The sequence below is a fragment of the Ornithorhynchus anatinus genome, chromosome X2, assembly GCF_004115215.2.
Source record: "Ornithorhynchus anatinus isolate Pmale09 chromosome X2, mOrnAna1.pri.v4, whole genome shotgun sequence".
Taxonomy (NCBI): domain Eukaryota; kingdom Metazoa; phylum Chordata; class Mammalia; order Monotremata; family Ornithorhynchidae; genus Ornithorhynchus; species Ornithorhynchus anatinus.
This window is the reverse complement of record NC_041750.1, coordinates 6,785,700-6,803,238: the sequence shown is the minus strand read 5'-3', so window position 1 is coordinate 6,803,238 and position 17,539 is coordinate 6,785,700. Positions and strand designations below refer to the sequence as shown.

The 17,539-nt window shown below is 46.2% G+C and overlaps 1 protein-coding gene and 1 non-coding gene across 7 annotated transcripts in view; both read left to right on the top strand.

Annotated features, from left to right (window-relative positions):
- The window catches only part of DOCK3 (dedicator of cytokinesis 3), a 474,713-nt gene extending 462,169 nt beyond the window's left edge, over positions 1-12,544 (top strand). For 5 of the 6 annotated variants that reach the window (XM_029052765.2, XM_029052763.2, XM_029052762.2 and 2 more), the window contains 3 exons: positions 4,103-4,225; positions 4,870-4,952; positions 6,817-12,544. In XM_029052765.2, the coding sequence (XP_028908598.1) occupies positions 4,103-4,225; positions 4,870-4,952; positions 6,817-7,326 (716 nt within the window). In that variant the 3' untranslated portion in view covers positions 7,327-12,544. The remainder of the gene's footprint in view (positions 1-4,102; positions 4,226-4,869; positions 4,953-6,816) is intronic. The other variant, XM_029052764.2, reaches the window with a different exon arrangement.
- Positions 12,545-13,643: 1,099 nt separating this feature from the next.
- On the top strand, positions 13,644-13,781 carry LOC114807520. Its single transcript, XR_003755580.1, has one exon. It is a non-coding gene; the product is annotated as a small nucleolar RNA SNORA7 (small nucleolar RNA).
- Positions 13,782-17,539: the final 3,758 nt, after the last annotated feature.

The window sequence follows — 17,539 nt, the reverse complement described above, 5'->3', positions numbered from 1 at the left end:
GGACTGTTCTGCAGGGCATCTTCCAACCCTGGCCCCTTGCCTCCACCGGGTCCTCAGAATGGGAATTTTTCTCAGTGTACGGGCCTCCGAGAGCCCTTTCTTCCTTTTCCATTAGTGTTCAGGACTCACTTGGCTTCTCTCCATATGCAGAACTCTCTCTCCTCTGTCTGTCGCCCTCTTCCCTCCCTGTCGTGCCATCAGCACTTGTTCCTCTAAAAAGCTGCCATCACATTTTCATTTCGACATCTCCTTGAGTGTTGTCTGTTGCCCTGACTCTAATCATTGCCCTTACCTTAAACAGTCTTGGAAGAGAAGCTTCTCGCAATTGTCACGAATGCCCCTGTGGGCAGATATCCTCCCCCATAAACCTTGGGGCCTTGGTATTTTCTTGGCTTTGGAACTTAGAAGGACATCTAGAAAGCTACTTTCCTCCTCCTGCCTACCAACAAGAAGAAACGGCCCAAGTTTAGAAGCTGCATTGGATGTCTTGTCCCCACCTTGTCCTTGGACCTTCAGCAGCATTAAAACATTGTACATCCTCTGCTGGACTCAGAAGGACCCAGGCTTCGTGAAGAGACTATATGGTGGTGCTGGAAGAGACAGATTCTCCTGAAAAGGGAAGTTCTGTTTGCTCCCAAGTGGCAGAGAGGCAATGGTCTGAAGATCCCACTTGATTTTTCTGGAATGGTCGAACCTCTTGTTGACTCAAAATCATCAACTGTTCAGTATCTGGAAGATGCTCATATTTTCATGGGACAATCAGCTGGGACACAAAATAGGGCAGAATCACACCACATGGTGAGAGAAGGACTGTGTGCAGTCAGGGGCAGGGAAGGGGGAGATGACTCACACCTCAAGCCTGATTGTCTCCTCCATGGATGAAAAGAAAGCCTCTGTCATCAACCATGATGGCGTTCGCCACATGAGAAATCACTGGTGGCCAGGACAAGGCTTCAAGTTAAAAGTACAGCAAGCAGGGCCCCGGACCACTTCAGGGAAGACGGTTTCACACACTCTTCATCACTCCCCAGGAGCAAGAATCCTGCTTAAGCTTAATGAGGTAGCCCAGTGGAAATGCCCAGAGATGACCCCATCCTAGAGGGCGTGTTGGCCCCAAGACCCAAGATCAGTTCTTGGATTTCTCCTGATCGGCATGGCTCTGGAGCTCCTGCCATTCCCGGGTTGGGTCAAAACCCCTGGAGACTGCTTAATAGAATTACACCTAAAGAGCAAACTGAAGAGCTCCGTGGTTTTACGGCTCAGATGATTCCTTGTAGCTACGCTGTAACCAAATGATCTGACTCCCATCTCCATCCGTTGCTCTCTCCTGCTTGTTATCTTTGAGATCATTTGATGACTTTTAGGGCCTTTCCTGAATGAAGTGGCTAGAACTTTTTGGTGCTATACCTTAGCATCATGCTTGCGAGGGTCTTGAGGTCTTTGCGGTCGCTCATTAAGAGAGAATCGTTTCTTGGATATCAGTTGAATTGTGTAAGTTCCAGGTATTTCAAACGGAAAGTTGTTTTCCTAATGCTGTGGCCTCGGATACAGGCCACTTGAAGATCTAGTGGCTAATAACATTTGGGGGTTGCATTCAGAGAAGTGGTTTGCGAGTTCTCTCTTTTGGCTTATCGTCCTACTAACAGATAGTGTTTGTCACAAGAATTACTTGGAACTGATACCTGAAATTGGGGCTCATTTCTCTAAGCAACAAGGAGAGCTGTGTCTAAAGTGCTGTCTTACTACTTCAGCGGGAAAGGCAAGGGCCCAATTTGCATCCTCTGCTCATCCTCCAGACTCCAACCTTTGCTCTGTCCCCTCAGGGAAACTCCAAGGGCCCCCAGTGACCCAGTTTTTCCTTGGCAACTTTCCTGCACCTAATACGGAGCTAAGAGCCCATGTTCACTGATGAAGAGAAAGAAGGTGTCTTCATCCTGTAAGGTGATGATGCCTTAAACAGGTCTTTGAATGAACCTCTCAGTGTTGTTCCTAAACTTAATCGCACATCATTGTGTCTTTAATCCAAAGTAAGTTAGAATCCAAAGCTGACCTCAGATTTGTTGGCATCCAGAAGAGCCTGTCTTTTGGTCTTCCATGTTTATGGTCGCTGAAAACTGCTGCTTGGAACTTAGTTTGGCCAGAGGCCCCAGAAGAGAACTACTGCCTCAGAGCCCGGGCCACCTCCTCCTCTTTCACCGCAAAGAGGAGGAGCTTATTGGACTTCTCTCCAGGGCCCTCCTGCAGCCCAGGAGTGTCCAGAAATAGAGACAGGAGCATCAGAAGCACAAGAGCTGTCCTGGTGAGGAGCTGGAGCAATCCTCCACCACCAACACAAGGGCGACTCGGGATGGCCATAGAGTCTCCTGCTAACTTCTGCCCTTGGAATCTTTGAGGAGGACTTGACAAATGCTTTACAGGAGAGCAAATGACCAAGGTGGTGACCAGAGGTGACTCCATCCCTGGGCGGAGGAGCCCAGGCCTCAAGCCCTTTTCATTTGGGTTTCCTTGACTGCTTATATCTTAGGCCACATATAAAAATATGGACATTTTGAAAGGAATGGATTTACTTGTTGCACCTCTTTGTGGTGGTGATTCTTTCCTCAGGTGTGTAGTAGAAAGAGTTCCTTGGAGCAATCTAGTTCCTGCAGTGAGAATTGGATTGCCTTTCAGCACTGGGAAAAGGAAAATTACTTCTCAGTAATATTCATTTCCCAGTAATGCAGTGGCTAACAGATTGACCCTTCCTCATCCACCATTCCTGAGAATTTGGAATCCGTGAGGGCTCTGAAGTTTGGGGCTGGACGATTTTGTTATCAGCTTTGGTGTTGGAAGGATGCAGAAGAGAATACTCTAAGGAGTCAGTGGCCCCACCAACCGACAGGCTGAAAGTCACGGTGTCACTTGTTGCAAGAGCTGAGGCTCCACACCACTAGCTCCCTTGGCTGGTCTTCAGGAAGCACCCAGGCTTAAATAGTGTGGGGTGGTTTACCAGTATGTTGTCACTGACCTAGAGTTTCAGGAAAATCATAATTTCATCCAATCCTAGGACTTAATCAGCATTGACCTTAGTCCTGACTGAGATTTTTATTAATTCCCATAATAGGATATGAGCTCCACATTTGACCTTCCTCTGGATACTTGACTGGCAGCTTCATAGTTCAGTTGCCATTTGATCTGCTAGAATTTTGATTTTTGGAGTTGCTGTCAGCATCCTATGGTACTAGCTATCATGTAGGGGTCAGAATAGTTTATTATCCGGCCTCAAGGGTAAAAACCTCAAAGAAAATCTAGTTTGACAGTTCTCACATTGAAATTTAACTAGGGCTCCAGGGTTTAACATCTGTTCTTCCACAGTATCCTTTTCATCCAAAACTTTGTCTGTGGAGGGTCAGCCTTGTCACCCCAAAACCAAATCTGTTTTGGAGAGTGAATGGGAGTTTGAACAGCTCTGTTCTCTTCTAATTTCCTTTCCAAGTAGTGTGGCTGGTTGCTGGAGGTGAATGGTGTCAGCTCAGTAAAACCCCCACCTGGAAGAAGGGGACAGTTTTGCATTACTGATGAAGCAGGCAAGAGGGAAAAAAGACACTAGGAGAAAGGAGGTTTCCCTCCCTCATCTCCCCTCCATCCCCCACCTGCCGAGATCTTTATCTCTTTGATTTTGACAGTCTGCCAAGGAGATGGCGCTTTGCCTGCCCATCTGCTGCAGTTACTTTTGGTAGATCAGAAAGGTGGGATCACTCCTGCCATCTCCCTGATTGAGTTTTCTTCCCAAACTTCATGGACTGGAAAAAAGAGTTTTCTCCAGTTGAATTGTTGCCAGCAAATCTTTATGACACTATCTCATCGCCCCTTGACTTAAAACTCTATCCACTGGAGCGTTTGCTCGTCCTTTTGATCCAGTCCTGCCCCTGGAAACCATCCCATCCTTTCGGCCAAAGCGCTTCTCTCATGCTACTTGCCTGCAGGCCTACCGTTCAGCCTGGTGCCACGTGAGACCAGTTCATTCCTTCAGAAGAGTCAGCCTTTAGGATAAATCCTCCGCCCCCCCAGGTGCAACCAGTAATGTAACCTCACCCCAATGCAATCTGTTTCCATCCTTCAGCTGTGCCCACAGCCCCAAGCAGCTGGAGCCTTGACAGCGGGACGAGAGATACGTTGCTTACCCGGTCCTCCCAGGCGGGGAGTAGCTTGGCCCCACCAGTACCACCAAGAAGTCTGCCCTATGGTAAGGAAACAGCCAACCAGGTCCCCTAGATAGTCTGTGCCCTCATGCCCTGCTTAAATCACCAGGAAGCAAGCTAATCCTGGCAAGCACCTTCCTCCCGGGAAAAAGAAGCAAGGGAGCAAAGATGATCCACTCAACTTTAGGAAAGCCAGCTTCGACAGTGCTTGTGAGGACTGCCATGTGAGGTGGAATCAGAAGTAGGTGTGCAAGTGCAGCAAGCTAGCCTGGCGCCTCCCCCAGTAATTGACCTCAGCAGAAGTTTAAGCCGAGAGAAATATTCTTCTGCGTTTCCAAATGGGTTTAGCAGCCTGCCAAACCATGCCAGGAGTACCGGTGACTTAGGTGGACGGAATGCCCACCAATTCTGCCCAAGTCTTCGTTTTTGCTTGGAACAACGAGAGACTCTCCAGACTTGTCCTCCAGAACACTCCAGTTTGAGCCAGGCTTGCTGCTGTCTCGGGGAGAGACGAAGAGGGACGGCTCATTCTGTAGGATCCTAGAAAGTAAAGCTACAAAGTGCTCTTAATCCAGCCAAGCCCATCTTGCTGGCATAGGTTAAACTGGAGTGTTCTTTGGCATCCAGCCCCCTTGCACCTTAAAAGGTTGTGTGCTTTGCTGATATTTGATTTTCTGTTTCATTTCAGGACCCTATTCCCTTCACTTTGATGCCTTCCACCATCCCCTGGGGGATGCCCCTCCCGCCCTTCCCGCCCGAACTCTTCGTAAGGTATGGAATTTTTCATCCATGTCAGTCTGTATCCCAGGAGAGTTCCACGTGCTTAACAAACCGATGGAATTCTTCTGCCCTGGAATCACTTCACCTCCTCCAGCAGTGCACCGCTTGTGATAGTTGAGTTTGGAAATGTAACTGTTAAACAACTTCACGGCAGTAGCACATCTAGGTTTAGGATAGGAAACAGGGGAGGTTATCAGAGATGACTGGGCCTGAATGGGGAATTTTTATTTAGCACTGGTAAAAAGAGCACCTCATTAACAGAGTCGGGATTTAGCCAGAGGCCGGAAGTTATGTTGGTGTTCTGTCTCGAACGTGTTTATTCGTATGGGGTCTGGACCTCAGCGTCTTCTCGAAATGTCTCCTGCATTTGCAAGAAAGCCAACTGATCGGAAAAGGGATGCTCTCCTCCTCTCGTGTCAGTATTGTCCGAGCTTAGCCAAAAATACGGTATCATTTCTATCAGAGAAAGGCAGCCCTCTACAATCGATTTCCCCATCACCAGGCGAGTAAAGCAAGAATGGATAGTTGGCCCAGTCCTGTTCAGTTTATTCTACGATGCAACAAGAAGCCTGGGTGCAAGTATTGAAATATGGTTCCCAGAGATGTGAAAGTTCTCCCAGCCCCAAAGACTTCAAGCATCATCCAAGGTCTTAGAAATGGCCATTGAAGAATTGCTGTATGCAGATGACTGTACCTTGGAGGCCCAAGAAGTCATACAAATCAGTCAATCAGTGGTATTTATTGAGCGCTTACCGTGTGCAGAGCACTGTACTAAGCACTTGGGAGAGTTGGGAGGCACATTCCCTCCCCACAAAGAGTGGACAGTCTAGAGGATGATTGTAAACTGCCTTACTGGATCTGCCAGGCTCTAGGAGCTGACGTCTCAAGAATGCCAGCTCCGCTACTTGTCTGCTGTGTGGCCACTTCACTTCTCTGTGCCTCGGTTCCCTCATCTGTAAAATGGGGACCGAGACCGTGAGCCCCACCTGGGACATGGCCTCTGTCCAACCCGGTTTGCTTGTATCTACCCAAGAGCTTAGTACAGTGCCTGGCACAGAGTAAGCATTTAGCAAATACCACTATTATTAACACTGAGGGGATGTATCAGCCTGTAACAGAGTAGTCATACACAGCACCAAAAATCTATATTGGCAACACAGGGATAAAAGGAGCTCTAGAATTCTGTTACAGAGGCAACACATGGACCAAGGAGGCAGCCGTAGACTAGAAAGTAAATCGATCATTTACTTTTGAGGATTGCTCAGACAACCTATTTGAAGGATGCTCAAACAGAGTATGGCATTGGTTCCCTGATAAGGCTGAAGGTGAAATTTAGACGAGAGATAATCAAACAACCGTTCCTCCCAGCAAGCGGAGCTCGGGAGTACCCACATGATGGGAAGCAAGGAAGCAGCAGAGACTCTAGCCCAGACCGCTGCTGCCCTCCATTGTTACCTGGATGCCAATAGCTCTCTGGAGCTTCACTCGCCCCTAGGGTGCAGAGCCCAGAGTTCTCCAGAGTCCTGTCGCAGGGGAGGCAGCAGAAGCCCCCACCGGCAATTGATTGGTGGCCAAAGGGGAGAACGAACAACAGTTCTTTAAGACCCTTCCAATAAGGACCCCATTCCCTTCTAGGGGTAGTCCTGCTTGGAGGGAGAGAGAGCTGGGTGTGTTTTTTTTAGAAGACTGGTAAATTCTGGTTCTTACCTGCAAGTTGGCCCAGAATGAATGAAACTATGGAATTTCCCATAGAGCCTCAGGCTTCTCACACTCTAATTGAAAATAGAGAGGACTGACAGCTGTCCCATCTGATTCAGAAGAGATTTTAACTTGCTTCTCTTTTTCTCTTCTCCAGTCCCCCCTCCATCCTATTCCTGCTTCCCCCACCAGTCCCCAGTCTGGTTTGGATGGTAGTAATTCCACCTTATCCGGTAGTGCCAGCAGCGGGGTGTCTTCTTTAAGTGAGAGTAACTTTGGGCACTCTTCCGAGGTTCCTCCTCGCACAGACACGATGGACTCTGTCCCTAGCCAGGCCTGGAACACCGACGAAGATTTAGAAGTGCCCTACCTCCCCGTCCGTTATAGCCTTTCAGAGCCCGATGTCCTGGAATCTGTCAAATCCCAGCCATGCCGAAGCCACTCTGCCCCGAGCGGTGTTATCCCTCAGGACCCTATGGACCCTCCGGCTTTACCCCCAAAACCGTACCACTCCCGGCTCCCGATGCTAGAGATCGAGGAGGGGATGATGATGGAAGAAGATGACAAGCAGCATCGGCCTCTGCATCGCAAGGTCTCTCTGCCTCCAAGCAGCATCAAAGAGGAGCAGGCGAGAGTGAGCTGGGAGCATGGCGTCAGCGAGCAGTGAGCAGAATTACTGGCTCCAGGTCCGACAGGCGGGTCACCCGGAAAAGAACAGTAAAGGCTCGGGGCTCGGAGGAGAGAACAACAAACCGATTCTTTACGTTCTACTGCCGTTAACTAATGTTTCGAGTGTATGTACAGAGGTTGTTCCAGCATGCGATGTTGCTGCTTTCCTCTTTATTTCATATTCTACTCTTCTGTTTTTGCTATGGGTTGTACCTTTCTTTTTGTTTCTTGGCACAGTGGATGCTTTCTTCATTCTGCAGTTACCAGACCACACACGAAGCCGTGTGTATGTAACCTTTAGCCGTAGACCCTTGCCGAAATAAGAGTATCGGAACCCCAGAAGAAGGGGGCGAGAAACAGGTTCTTCCGGGAATCTAGGCCTCCTCGGTTTTGAAACACACATGAGTATAGGTGAAGTTGCCACGGGGGCTTTTTTCTTTGCTGTATAGACACCGAAGCTCATAGTTGCATTCAGGGATTCCGTTACCCACGCCGGGCTGAGTGGTGGTTGGCGGGCGGAGGAGAGACTAAACTATTCTTAGGAGCAACCGGCTCTTCTGGATGTCTGAACGCACATGACTTTCTTGACTCTCTCTCCCCCACCCCCCTCCCACCCCCACTGCTCAGGTGTGCTGACTTGATTGAGTTGGTAATGGTTCCAAGAGTCCATGGGGACTTCTGAAAGAACACTGATGTAAAACCAGTCCCCCTGCTGCTTCCTTTGATGTTCTCCCCTTTGAGAGACATTCCCCCGCTTTTAACCCTCTAAGCTATACACTTCCCCCATAGAAGTCAGAGCCTCTCACCATTTTGGCTACAGATATCAGCTAGGACTGCGTAAACTCTAGGAGTGCAACCCAGTCCTGTTGGGCTTTCCCCAGACTCAGCTGCCTCCAGGTGTTTGACATCTCCGGCAATGCCCCCCTCCCCTCCACCCCCCCAAAAAAAAAGACAAACAGCAGTCCGGCTGGAGGCAAAGTGAGGAGGGGTAGTGAGGGCCAGCTTAAAGCTAGAACCACATGTTGAGCTAAAGAAAAAGAAAACTGAAGGTTTGCAGTGTCACCTTCCTAATTTAGCAGGTGACTTTCTGGGAGCTGAGAGCCATTCATTCCTACCGAAAGATCTCCACACAACACCTGGCACTTTGGGGCTGCCAGGGTAGGAGAGAGTCAGTATCTCTCAGCCGCTAGGAAATCCTTTATCCTTTGGCCTGTTCTCCTGAGTCAGGAATTTTAACACTACCTCTGAGTGAAAGGACTGGTGGTAGAACAGTGCTTCTGGAGACGGCTGTCGCTGAGGAAGAGCAGTCTTGATGACACTTAGACTTAGTTAATAAGCTGGAGTGGAGTTGATATTTCCTTCTTTAGAAGATCATTCCCAGGAAAAAAAAATAGTGCCCGTCTTTGACTCCCCCTGGGCAGGGAAAGGCCTTCCCTAAGGAATCAATTTCATCAGAGCCGAAGTCATACAGTGGCCACTGCCTTCTGCCACTGATCCGTGTGTAGTATTTAAATGCAGTGTAGCAAGTACCCAGGGGAGCTGACCAGCCTCGTTCAAGGATGCAGGATTTCTTTATATACATACAGCGTTATCTTTATATGACACTTTTAGCCAGTCAGGACTCTGTCCTTTCTCTTGGCTTGTTGATATTTGGGGGTGTTTGCGGGGGGCTAGGTGGTGGGGTGTTACCATAGTATTTTATCAGGTCGCTTTTAAGGTACTTTTGAGGAGCAAATGTAAGTCTCCAGACAGTGCTTTTGTTTATCATGTGTCTGAGCAGTTGGATTAAGCACTGAGGTGAATCCGTGTTTGGTCGATGCAAAGCCAGCTGTCTCAGTGAAGCAACGAGAGAATCCTCGGTGGTAGATGGTTTTCTTTTGTAAACCAGTGCCAGCCATTTCAGCACAATGCTAGCCTTGATTTGAAAAAAAAAAAAAGAAAGAAAAAAGAAAAAAAAGGAGAAATCTAGTTTGATTTGGGTTTTGTGAAGTTTCTAAATCACTTTTCAAGTTCTGGAAAAATTAGCTTGATAGACTCCTAAACACTGGAAGGAGTGCAAGGTAGGAACTGGTAGTGGAGAAGTCAGTCTTGCAGAACAGAAAAGATGAGTTTAGGGAGAAATCATGTTTAATTTGGGCTCTTTGAAGGTTTCTAAATAGCTTTTCAAGTTTGGGAAAAATTTAGCTTGACAATCCTTAGGAACACTGAATAGGGTGGAGATGGGAGAAAAGTTAGAAATCGGTGGTGATGAAACCTGTCTTGCCAAAAAAAAAAAAAAATGACCTTGAGATGAGATCTAGTTTAATTTGGGATTTTTGAAGGTTTTAAAACCTTTCAAGGTTTAGAAAAATTAGCTTGACAGAATTCTAAGAGCACTGGAAGGAGTGGAAATAAGAGAGGTAGGAGCTGGTAGTGAAATCTGTCTTGCAGAAAAAAATTATCTTCATGAGAAATCTTATTTAATTTGAGCTCTTTGAAGGTTTCTAAATAGCTTTTCAAGTTTTGGAAAAATTAGCTTGACAATCCTTAAGAACACTGGATGGGGTGGAAATGAGGGAGAAGTTAGAAACCGGTGATGGTGAAGTCTGTCTTGGGAAAAAAAAAAGACTTTGGGTTAAAACTTTGTTTAATTTGGGCTCTTTGAATGTTTCTAAACTTTTCAAGGTTTAGAAAAATTAGCTTGGCAGAATCCTAAGAACACTGGGTGAGGTGCAATCAAGAGAGAAGTTAGAAACTGGTGGTGAGCTTGAGAAATCTAATTTAACTTGAATTTTTTGAAGGTTTCTAAATTCAAGTTTTGAAAAATTAGCTTGACAGAATACTTAGAGCACTGAGGGAATGGAGGCAAGAGAGAAGTTAGAAACTTACAGTGGAGAAGTCAGTCTTTCTAAAAAGGAGAGATGAACTAGGGGAAAAATCTAGTTTGTGGACCTTTTTGAAGGTTTCTAAGTAATATTTCAAGTTTTGGAAAAATTAGCTTGACAGAATGCTTAAGACCACTGAGTGGGGTTGGAGACAGGAGAGAAGCTAGAAATTTATAGTGGAGAAGAGAGTTTCACTAAACAAAAAAGATAAGATAGGGAGAAATATAGTTTGTTGGGATTTTTGAAGGTTTTTAAATAACTTTTTCAAGTTTTGAAAAATTAGCTTGACAGAATGCGTAAGAACACTGAATGGGGTGGAGACAGGAGAGAAGTTAGAAACTTATAGTAGAGAAGTCAGTCTCTCTGAAAAAAAGAGATGAGCTGGGGGAGAAATCTAGTTTAATTTGGACTTTTTGAAAGTTTCTAAATAACTTTTTCAGGTTTTGGACCAATTAGCTTGACAGAATGCTTAAGAACACTGAATGGGGTGGAGATAGGAGAGAAGTTAGAAACTTATAGTGGAGAAGTCAGTCTCTCTGAAAAAAAGAGATGAGCTGGGGGAGAAATCTAGTTTAATTTGGACTTTTTGAAAGTTTCTAAATAACTTTTTCAGGTTTTGGACCAATTAGCTTGACAGAATGCTTAAGAACACTGAATGGGGTGGAGACAGGAGAGAAGTTAGAAACTTATAGTGGAGAAGTCAGTGTCTCTGAAAAAAAGAGATGAGCTAGGGGAGAAATCTAGTTTAAGTTGGACTTTTTGAAAGTTTCTAAATAACTTTTTCAGGTTTTGGACCAATTAGCTTGACAGAATGCTTAAGAACACTGAATTGGGTGGAGACAGGAGAGAAGTTAGAAACTTATAGTGGAGAAGTCAGTGTCTCTGAAAAAAAGAGATGAGCTGGGGGAGAAATCTAGTTTAATTTGGACTTTTTGAAAATTTCTAAATAACCTTTTCAGGTTTTGGACCAATTAGCTTGACAGAATGCTTAAGAACACAGAATGGGGTGGAGATGAGAGAGTTTAAAACCTGGTAGTGGAGAAGTCAGTCTTACTTCCCAAAAAGCATGTAAATCCTGTACCGTAATTCTCTGAAGCTTTGGTTTCACTATGGGGTTGGGATCCATTGAGCAGGTGGTGATCGCAAGAGTCTTGGTGATTCTGAGAGCTTGGATAGAATTTAGAATTGCTCTTTTCGGTTTTGATCCCTGAGCGTGAGGAAATCATTGGGAGTTGAAGGAGATATGATATCTGTTAATGTTGGTACTTCACATCCCTGTCTGATGGAAATGAGGACATCTCTAGGAAGACGTAACGAGGCCCAGGGCCTGGACATGTCAGCTGGTGGGGAGCTGTTGCTTCTGGGGTCGTGGGGAGAGTGGAGACTAGGAATGGAATTGTTTACCAGTCTATTCCTTAAACTACGCTTCTCCACCTCCGTCCTCCAAGCCACCGATTCTGGGAATTTGTTTGGTCCCATGCCAGCTGATTTCTCCAGGACTTAGCAGTTTTGTCATCAAGTGAGGAGGTACAACACCCCCCCTCCCCGACCCCTCCCCCAAATTACAGAGCCCAGGGCAATTACTCCCGATCACCCTATAGAAGGGATGGGAAGGAAAGGAATTAGGGCAGACAGCAAAGGGAGGGAGTCATTAAGAATTCCACCGATTCCTCTATCTTTTCCATTCATTTGTTGGGAAAAGATGCATTGCTTTGGTCACACCCTGTGCAAAGGGAAGTTGGTGGCTATTTTCATTTTCCCTTTATTTCCCCAACTGGATGGAAAGGGCACATCCCATAAATTCTTCCTATCAGAAAAGTAACCAAACTCAGAAGGCAGCAGATATGAGAATCCTTTGGAAAGCATGTGTGATCTTTTGGTTTCCTTCTAACAGGCTTCTTTGTAAATATCTCATTTGACTGCTGTGTATTTGTACAGGAATTTGAGCAAAAAATGTATAGATTGTGGCGTCTGACTGGTAATCTGCCCTGTAAATGTGTTTTTAATCTCTCGCATTCTGTGCTTATTGAAAATGAGAACATCTTTTGTGTATTCATGTTTAAAGAAAAGAAGTTATCTGAACTCTCTGGAAAGCAAAATTAAAAGAAAAAAAAAAGAATTTGTACCAATGTCTTACAAGGTATTTTTTTTTATATATATATATGTATGTATATATATATGTGTGTATATATACATATATATATATATTGTGATAGCATGTTCTGGTTAAAAAATAAGTGATGTGAAGTTTAAATGTAAATATCTGCTGTAGGTTTCGGTTTTTTTTCCTTTCTCCTCCCCATTCAGTCAACTGTTGTGTTGTGAAATTAAAGATTAAAACCTGTTATTGACCTATTGAGTGAAGAAATATTCATTGAGGTCCTGCTGTGTAGATCTTGAAAGTTTTTTAGCTTCTCGTCACAAAATCTCGGGCTCCATTTGATTGGGTGTGAAGGTAAAGGTAAACCTGCTCATAAAGCACTCCGAAGACAAACCAGCATCTGCCTAGCTATGAGAAGGGCTACAGGCCTGACTACTAGAAGCAGTGTGGCTTAGTGGATAGAGCCTGGGCCAAGGGGTCAGAAGGACCTGGGTTCTACTCCTGACCCTTCCACTTGCCTGCTTCGTGACATTGGGCAAGTCACTTAAATTATCTGTGCCTCAGTTACCTCATCTGTAAAATTAATTCAGTAGTATTTATTGAGTGCTTACTATGTGCAGAGCACTGTACTGAGCGCTTGGAATGAAAATTTGGCAACAGAGACAATCCCTGCCCATTGACAGGCTTACAGTCTAATCAGAGGAGACAGACAAAAACAATAGCAATAAATAGAATCAAGGGGATGTACTTCTCATTAACAAAATAGGGTAATAAAAATATATGCAAATGAGCAGACAAACAGTGCTGAGGGGAGGGGAAGGGAGGGGCGGAGGAGCAGAGGAGAAGGGGGGGAAAGGGGGCTTAGCTGAGGGGAGGTGAAGGGGGGGCAGAGAGACAGAAGAGGGAAAAGGGGAAGCTCAGTCTGGGAAGGCCTCTTGGAGGAGGTGAGCTCTCAGTAGGGCTTTGAAGAGGGGAAGAGAGTTAGTTTGGCGGAGGTGAGGAGGGAGGGCATTCCAGGACAGCGAGCGGACGTGGGCCAGGGGTCGACGGCGGGATAGGCGAGAACGGGGGACAGTGAGGAGGTGGGTGGCAGAGGAATGGAGCCTACGGGGTAGGCAGTAGAAAGAGAGAAGGGAGGAGAGATAGGAGGGGACAGGGCGATGGAGAGCCTTGAAGCCTAGAGTGAGAAGTTTTTGTTTCGTGTGGAGGTTGATAGGCAACCACTGGAGGTTTTTAAGAAGGTGAGTGACTTGCCCAGAGCGTTTCTGCAGGGGATTAAGATTGTGAGGCCCATGTGGAACATGATCTTTGCCCAACCTGATTAGCTTATATCTAGCCCAGTACTCCCCTCTCCTCTCAGGATCACACCTGGAGAGTTTCCAGTACTCTACAAGTCTTGGCCAAGAGAGGGAGAGTTGAGCAGAGGCCTACCCATTTCATTCCTAGCTTGTCCAGTGGCTAGCAAGTGGAAGGCAATCTGCTACAAGTCAAAACTCACCTCTGCTGGGCAGCGGCGGCATGGGAGAGAGTCGAGGGCGGAGATTCAAGCTTACTGCGTGGAAGGAGGCAATGATAAACCACTTCCCTATTTTTACCCGGAAAACTCTATGGATGCACTACCAGAATGATTGCAGATGGAGGTGGGGCATTCTGGGAGAGATAATAATAATTATGGTACTTGTTAAGCGCTTACTATGAGCCGAACACTGTTCCAAGCACTGGAGTAGATACAAGGCAGTCAGATTGAACACAGTCCCTGTCCCACATAAGGCTCACACTCTTAATCTCCATTTTACAGATGAGATCTGAGGCTCAGTGACTTGTCCAAGGTCACACAGCAGACGTGGCGGAGCCAGGATTAGAACCCATGACTTTCTGATTCCCAGGCCCATGCTCTATCCACTAAGCCATGCTGCTTTGTGTCCATGGAATCGCTTTGGATCAGAGACAACTCGACAGCAAGAGCTAAAACAAGTACAGTGCTAGGCACATAGAAAGCATTTGACAAATACCCAAAAAAACCTCCCAGAAAATAACCTTTCATCTTGGTCAGACTGGTGGTGGTTCCCTGATTTGGTTTTCAAAGTTAGGTCTGGCATCCATCATATTGCATATTTCTATTATATGTCATATTTCTAGATGGGGATGAGGGGAGTGGGCACGGGTCGGTTAGGAGTCTGCCTTTGGGACACGTTCCTGGAAGTAGGTAGTTTGGGGCAGCAGCAGGAGAGATGGGGATGTGGTGAGTGGAAGCCCGGTGAGGGAGGGGAGGACGCATGGTGAAGCCCCAGGCCCCCAGGGACTGCAGCTTCCCAAAGTTGTAAAAGCTGTGAAGGTGGTGAGTTGGGGAGGGGGAGTGTCTGTCCTCCTGAGGTGTTGCTTTTGGGGAAAGCACTGCCATCTCTCTCAGCCTCCAGGCTGGAAGGAGCAAGGCCAGAGGATGAAACAAAGAACAGGTAGCAAACAGATGTCTGGTATCTAAGTTGCTGCTGGTGGGACACCTGTCTTTTCTTCCGTATGTCACTTCCTCAGTCCATTTACTTGTGCCTTTATTCATTACCTCTTCGGTCTCTTTCTTTGGCCCTTTGGAACACTTCTGGTGCCTCACTTCGTTTCCCCTACTCATCCTTTCTCTATTCGATGGTTCCTTCTCTTTCCCCATCCCTGTGATCTTTTGTCTCTCCCTCTGGGTCCCTTCTTTAATACCTGTTCTCCCTCCTACTTACCGTGAGCTCTGTGAGGGACAGGGGCTGTGTCTGACCTGATTTATCTTGTTTCTACCCCAGTGCTTAATATAGTGCTTGGCACATAGTAAGAGCTTAGCCAATACTGTAATTATTATTGTTATTCTCTTTTTTAAATCAATCGATGGTATTTATTGAGTACCTACTGAGTAAAAGCACTGTGCCAAGTACACACCCCCTTCCTTCAAAGATCTTACATTCTAATGGACTTTTCATTACCTGCCCCTTTCCCCTCCGCCTTCCCTGCTCCCTGCTTCCCATTGTCCCCTCTTTCCCTTTTCTACCTCTTTTCCTTTCCCCTTCTTCCTCTTTCCCCAGCTTCTCTTCCCCGCGACCTGATCTGAACCCTGTCAAATGGGGAAGGGACTTCTGGTTCTTCTCTTAGATTTCCTCATCTTACCTAAACTCTCTGCCATCCCAGAAACAGAGTGCCCGCGTAGGCCCCGGGGAGACGCAAGAAGCCAGAGTTGGGAGGGAAAAGTTGGGGAAACAGAATTTGGTTTATCCCTCCTCTGTTTCGGATTTCCTGATAGGCCTTAGAAGGGGGGTGGGAGGGGTTAACAATTTTTAACTGTTGAAATGGGGATTAACCGTGAGCCCCATGTGGGACATGGACTGCGTCCAACCTGATTAGCTTGTATCGATCCTCGTGCTTAGTACAATGCCTGGCACATAGTAAGCACTTAAAAATACAATTTTTTTTTAAAAAAAAGGGTATATATCTAAGTGCAGCGTGCACACCACTCCCTTATAACTGCAAAATGCAACTGAAATGTTCCTTAAAAATTCCACAAGATGGCAATCAAGTACCACACTACCAATGCACACGTTCTCTACAGAGAAATGAAATGCAGTAAAGCAGAAAGATGTGAGCTGTCAATCGATATTAGCCAAAATGAATCTGGGCAAATGATTAATAATAACCTTGTCCCTTTGAAGGCGATCCCAGGATGCTCTGGCAATGATGTAGGGCTGCCGTTGGAAATTGGCCCCTAGGAAATCAGAGGAAAGGGGTCAGTCTCACTCAACGGGGGCAGTCTGGGCCACCAAAGGGAGCTAGATACAGCATTTTGGATTGCATTCCAGAGGCGGAATCTAAATGGGAAAGGCCTAGTTCTGTGGAACTGACGTACGCCCAGTTTTCCCAGAACGTTTGTGTTCACTGTGCATTTTGGACAAAATGCTGTTGTGGTATCAGGCTAGAATGTGATGTAATGTGGAAAAAAAACAGTCATGCCCAGATGCGGGGCATCGGTCAAGGTGCAGGTACTGTATTGTGAGTGTCTCTAGGAGAACCGGATGGAGCGGAGACGTTGATTTTTAAGTGGAATGTTAAATATGGGAAACGCATATCAATGGTATTTTTTAAATGGTATTCATTAATGCATGCTATTCATTCATTCATTCATTCAATAGTATTTATTGAGCGCTTACTATGTGCAGAGCACTGTACTAAGCGCTTGGAATGAACAAGTCGGCAACAGATAGAGACGGTCCCTGCCGTTTGACGGGCTTACGGTCTAATCGGGGGAGACGGACAGACAAGAACAATGGCAATAGAGTCAAGAGGAAGAACATCTCGTAAAAACAATGGCAACTAAATAGAAAAATATGGAGCGCTTCACGAATTTGTGTGTCACTTACTATGTGCAGAGCACTGTACCAAGCGCTGGGGTAGATACAAGCTAATCAGGTTGTATTTATTGAGCCCTTACTGTGCACAGAACACTGTACTAGGTGCTTGGGAGAGTAAAATAGAGTTGGTAAACACGATCCCTGCCCACGGGGAGCTTACAGTCTAATCGGGGAGACAGACCTACCCAAAGAACAGTTATTTAAGCCTATCTGCATCAAGCCCTAACCCATTCACCTTGGATGAATAGCAGTTTGTAATAGGCAAATTGCTTTTCTCTCTTAGTTGGATGCTTCTGTACCTCCTACGGAAGCTGGCCGAAAGAATGATGTAGGCTGGAAAATTCTTAGTACTTATTTAACACTGAAGAAGAATAATTTGTTAAACACTTTCTATATGCCAAGCACTGTACTGAGCACTGGGGTAGATAGTAGACTATCAGATGCCACATGGGGCTCTATGTAGGAGAGAGAACAGGTATTGAATCTCCCATTTTGCAGATGAAGGAACTGAAGCACCCAGAAGTGACTCCCCCAAGGTCACACAGCACACAAGCGGCAGAGCCCGGGATTAGAACCCAGGTCCTTTTGACTCCCAGGTCCATGCTTTATCCCTAGGTGTCACCCGTCGCCGGGACCAGGTTCTTTCGGAATCGGCGAGAGAGAGGCCGGGGATGGAAAACCTAAGTTTTGTATAGAATTTATTCCGCGGGGTGAATTGAATTAATGATTTAGACGCGACAATCGGCCTTCCCTTTTGGGGCAAACATGGTGTTAAAGCTTCCCCTTTGGGAGGAATATGGGGTTAGAGCTTTCCTAACGGGAGGAATACACTGATATAATAATGTTGGTATTTGTTAAGTGCTTACT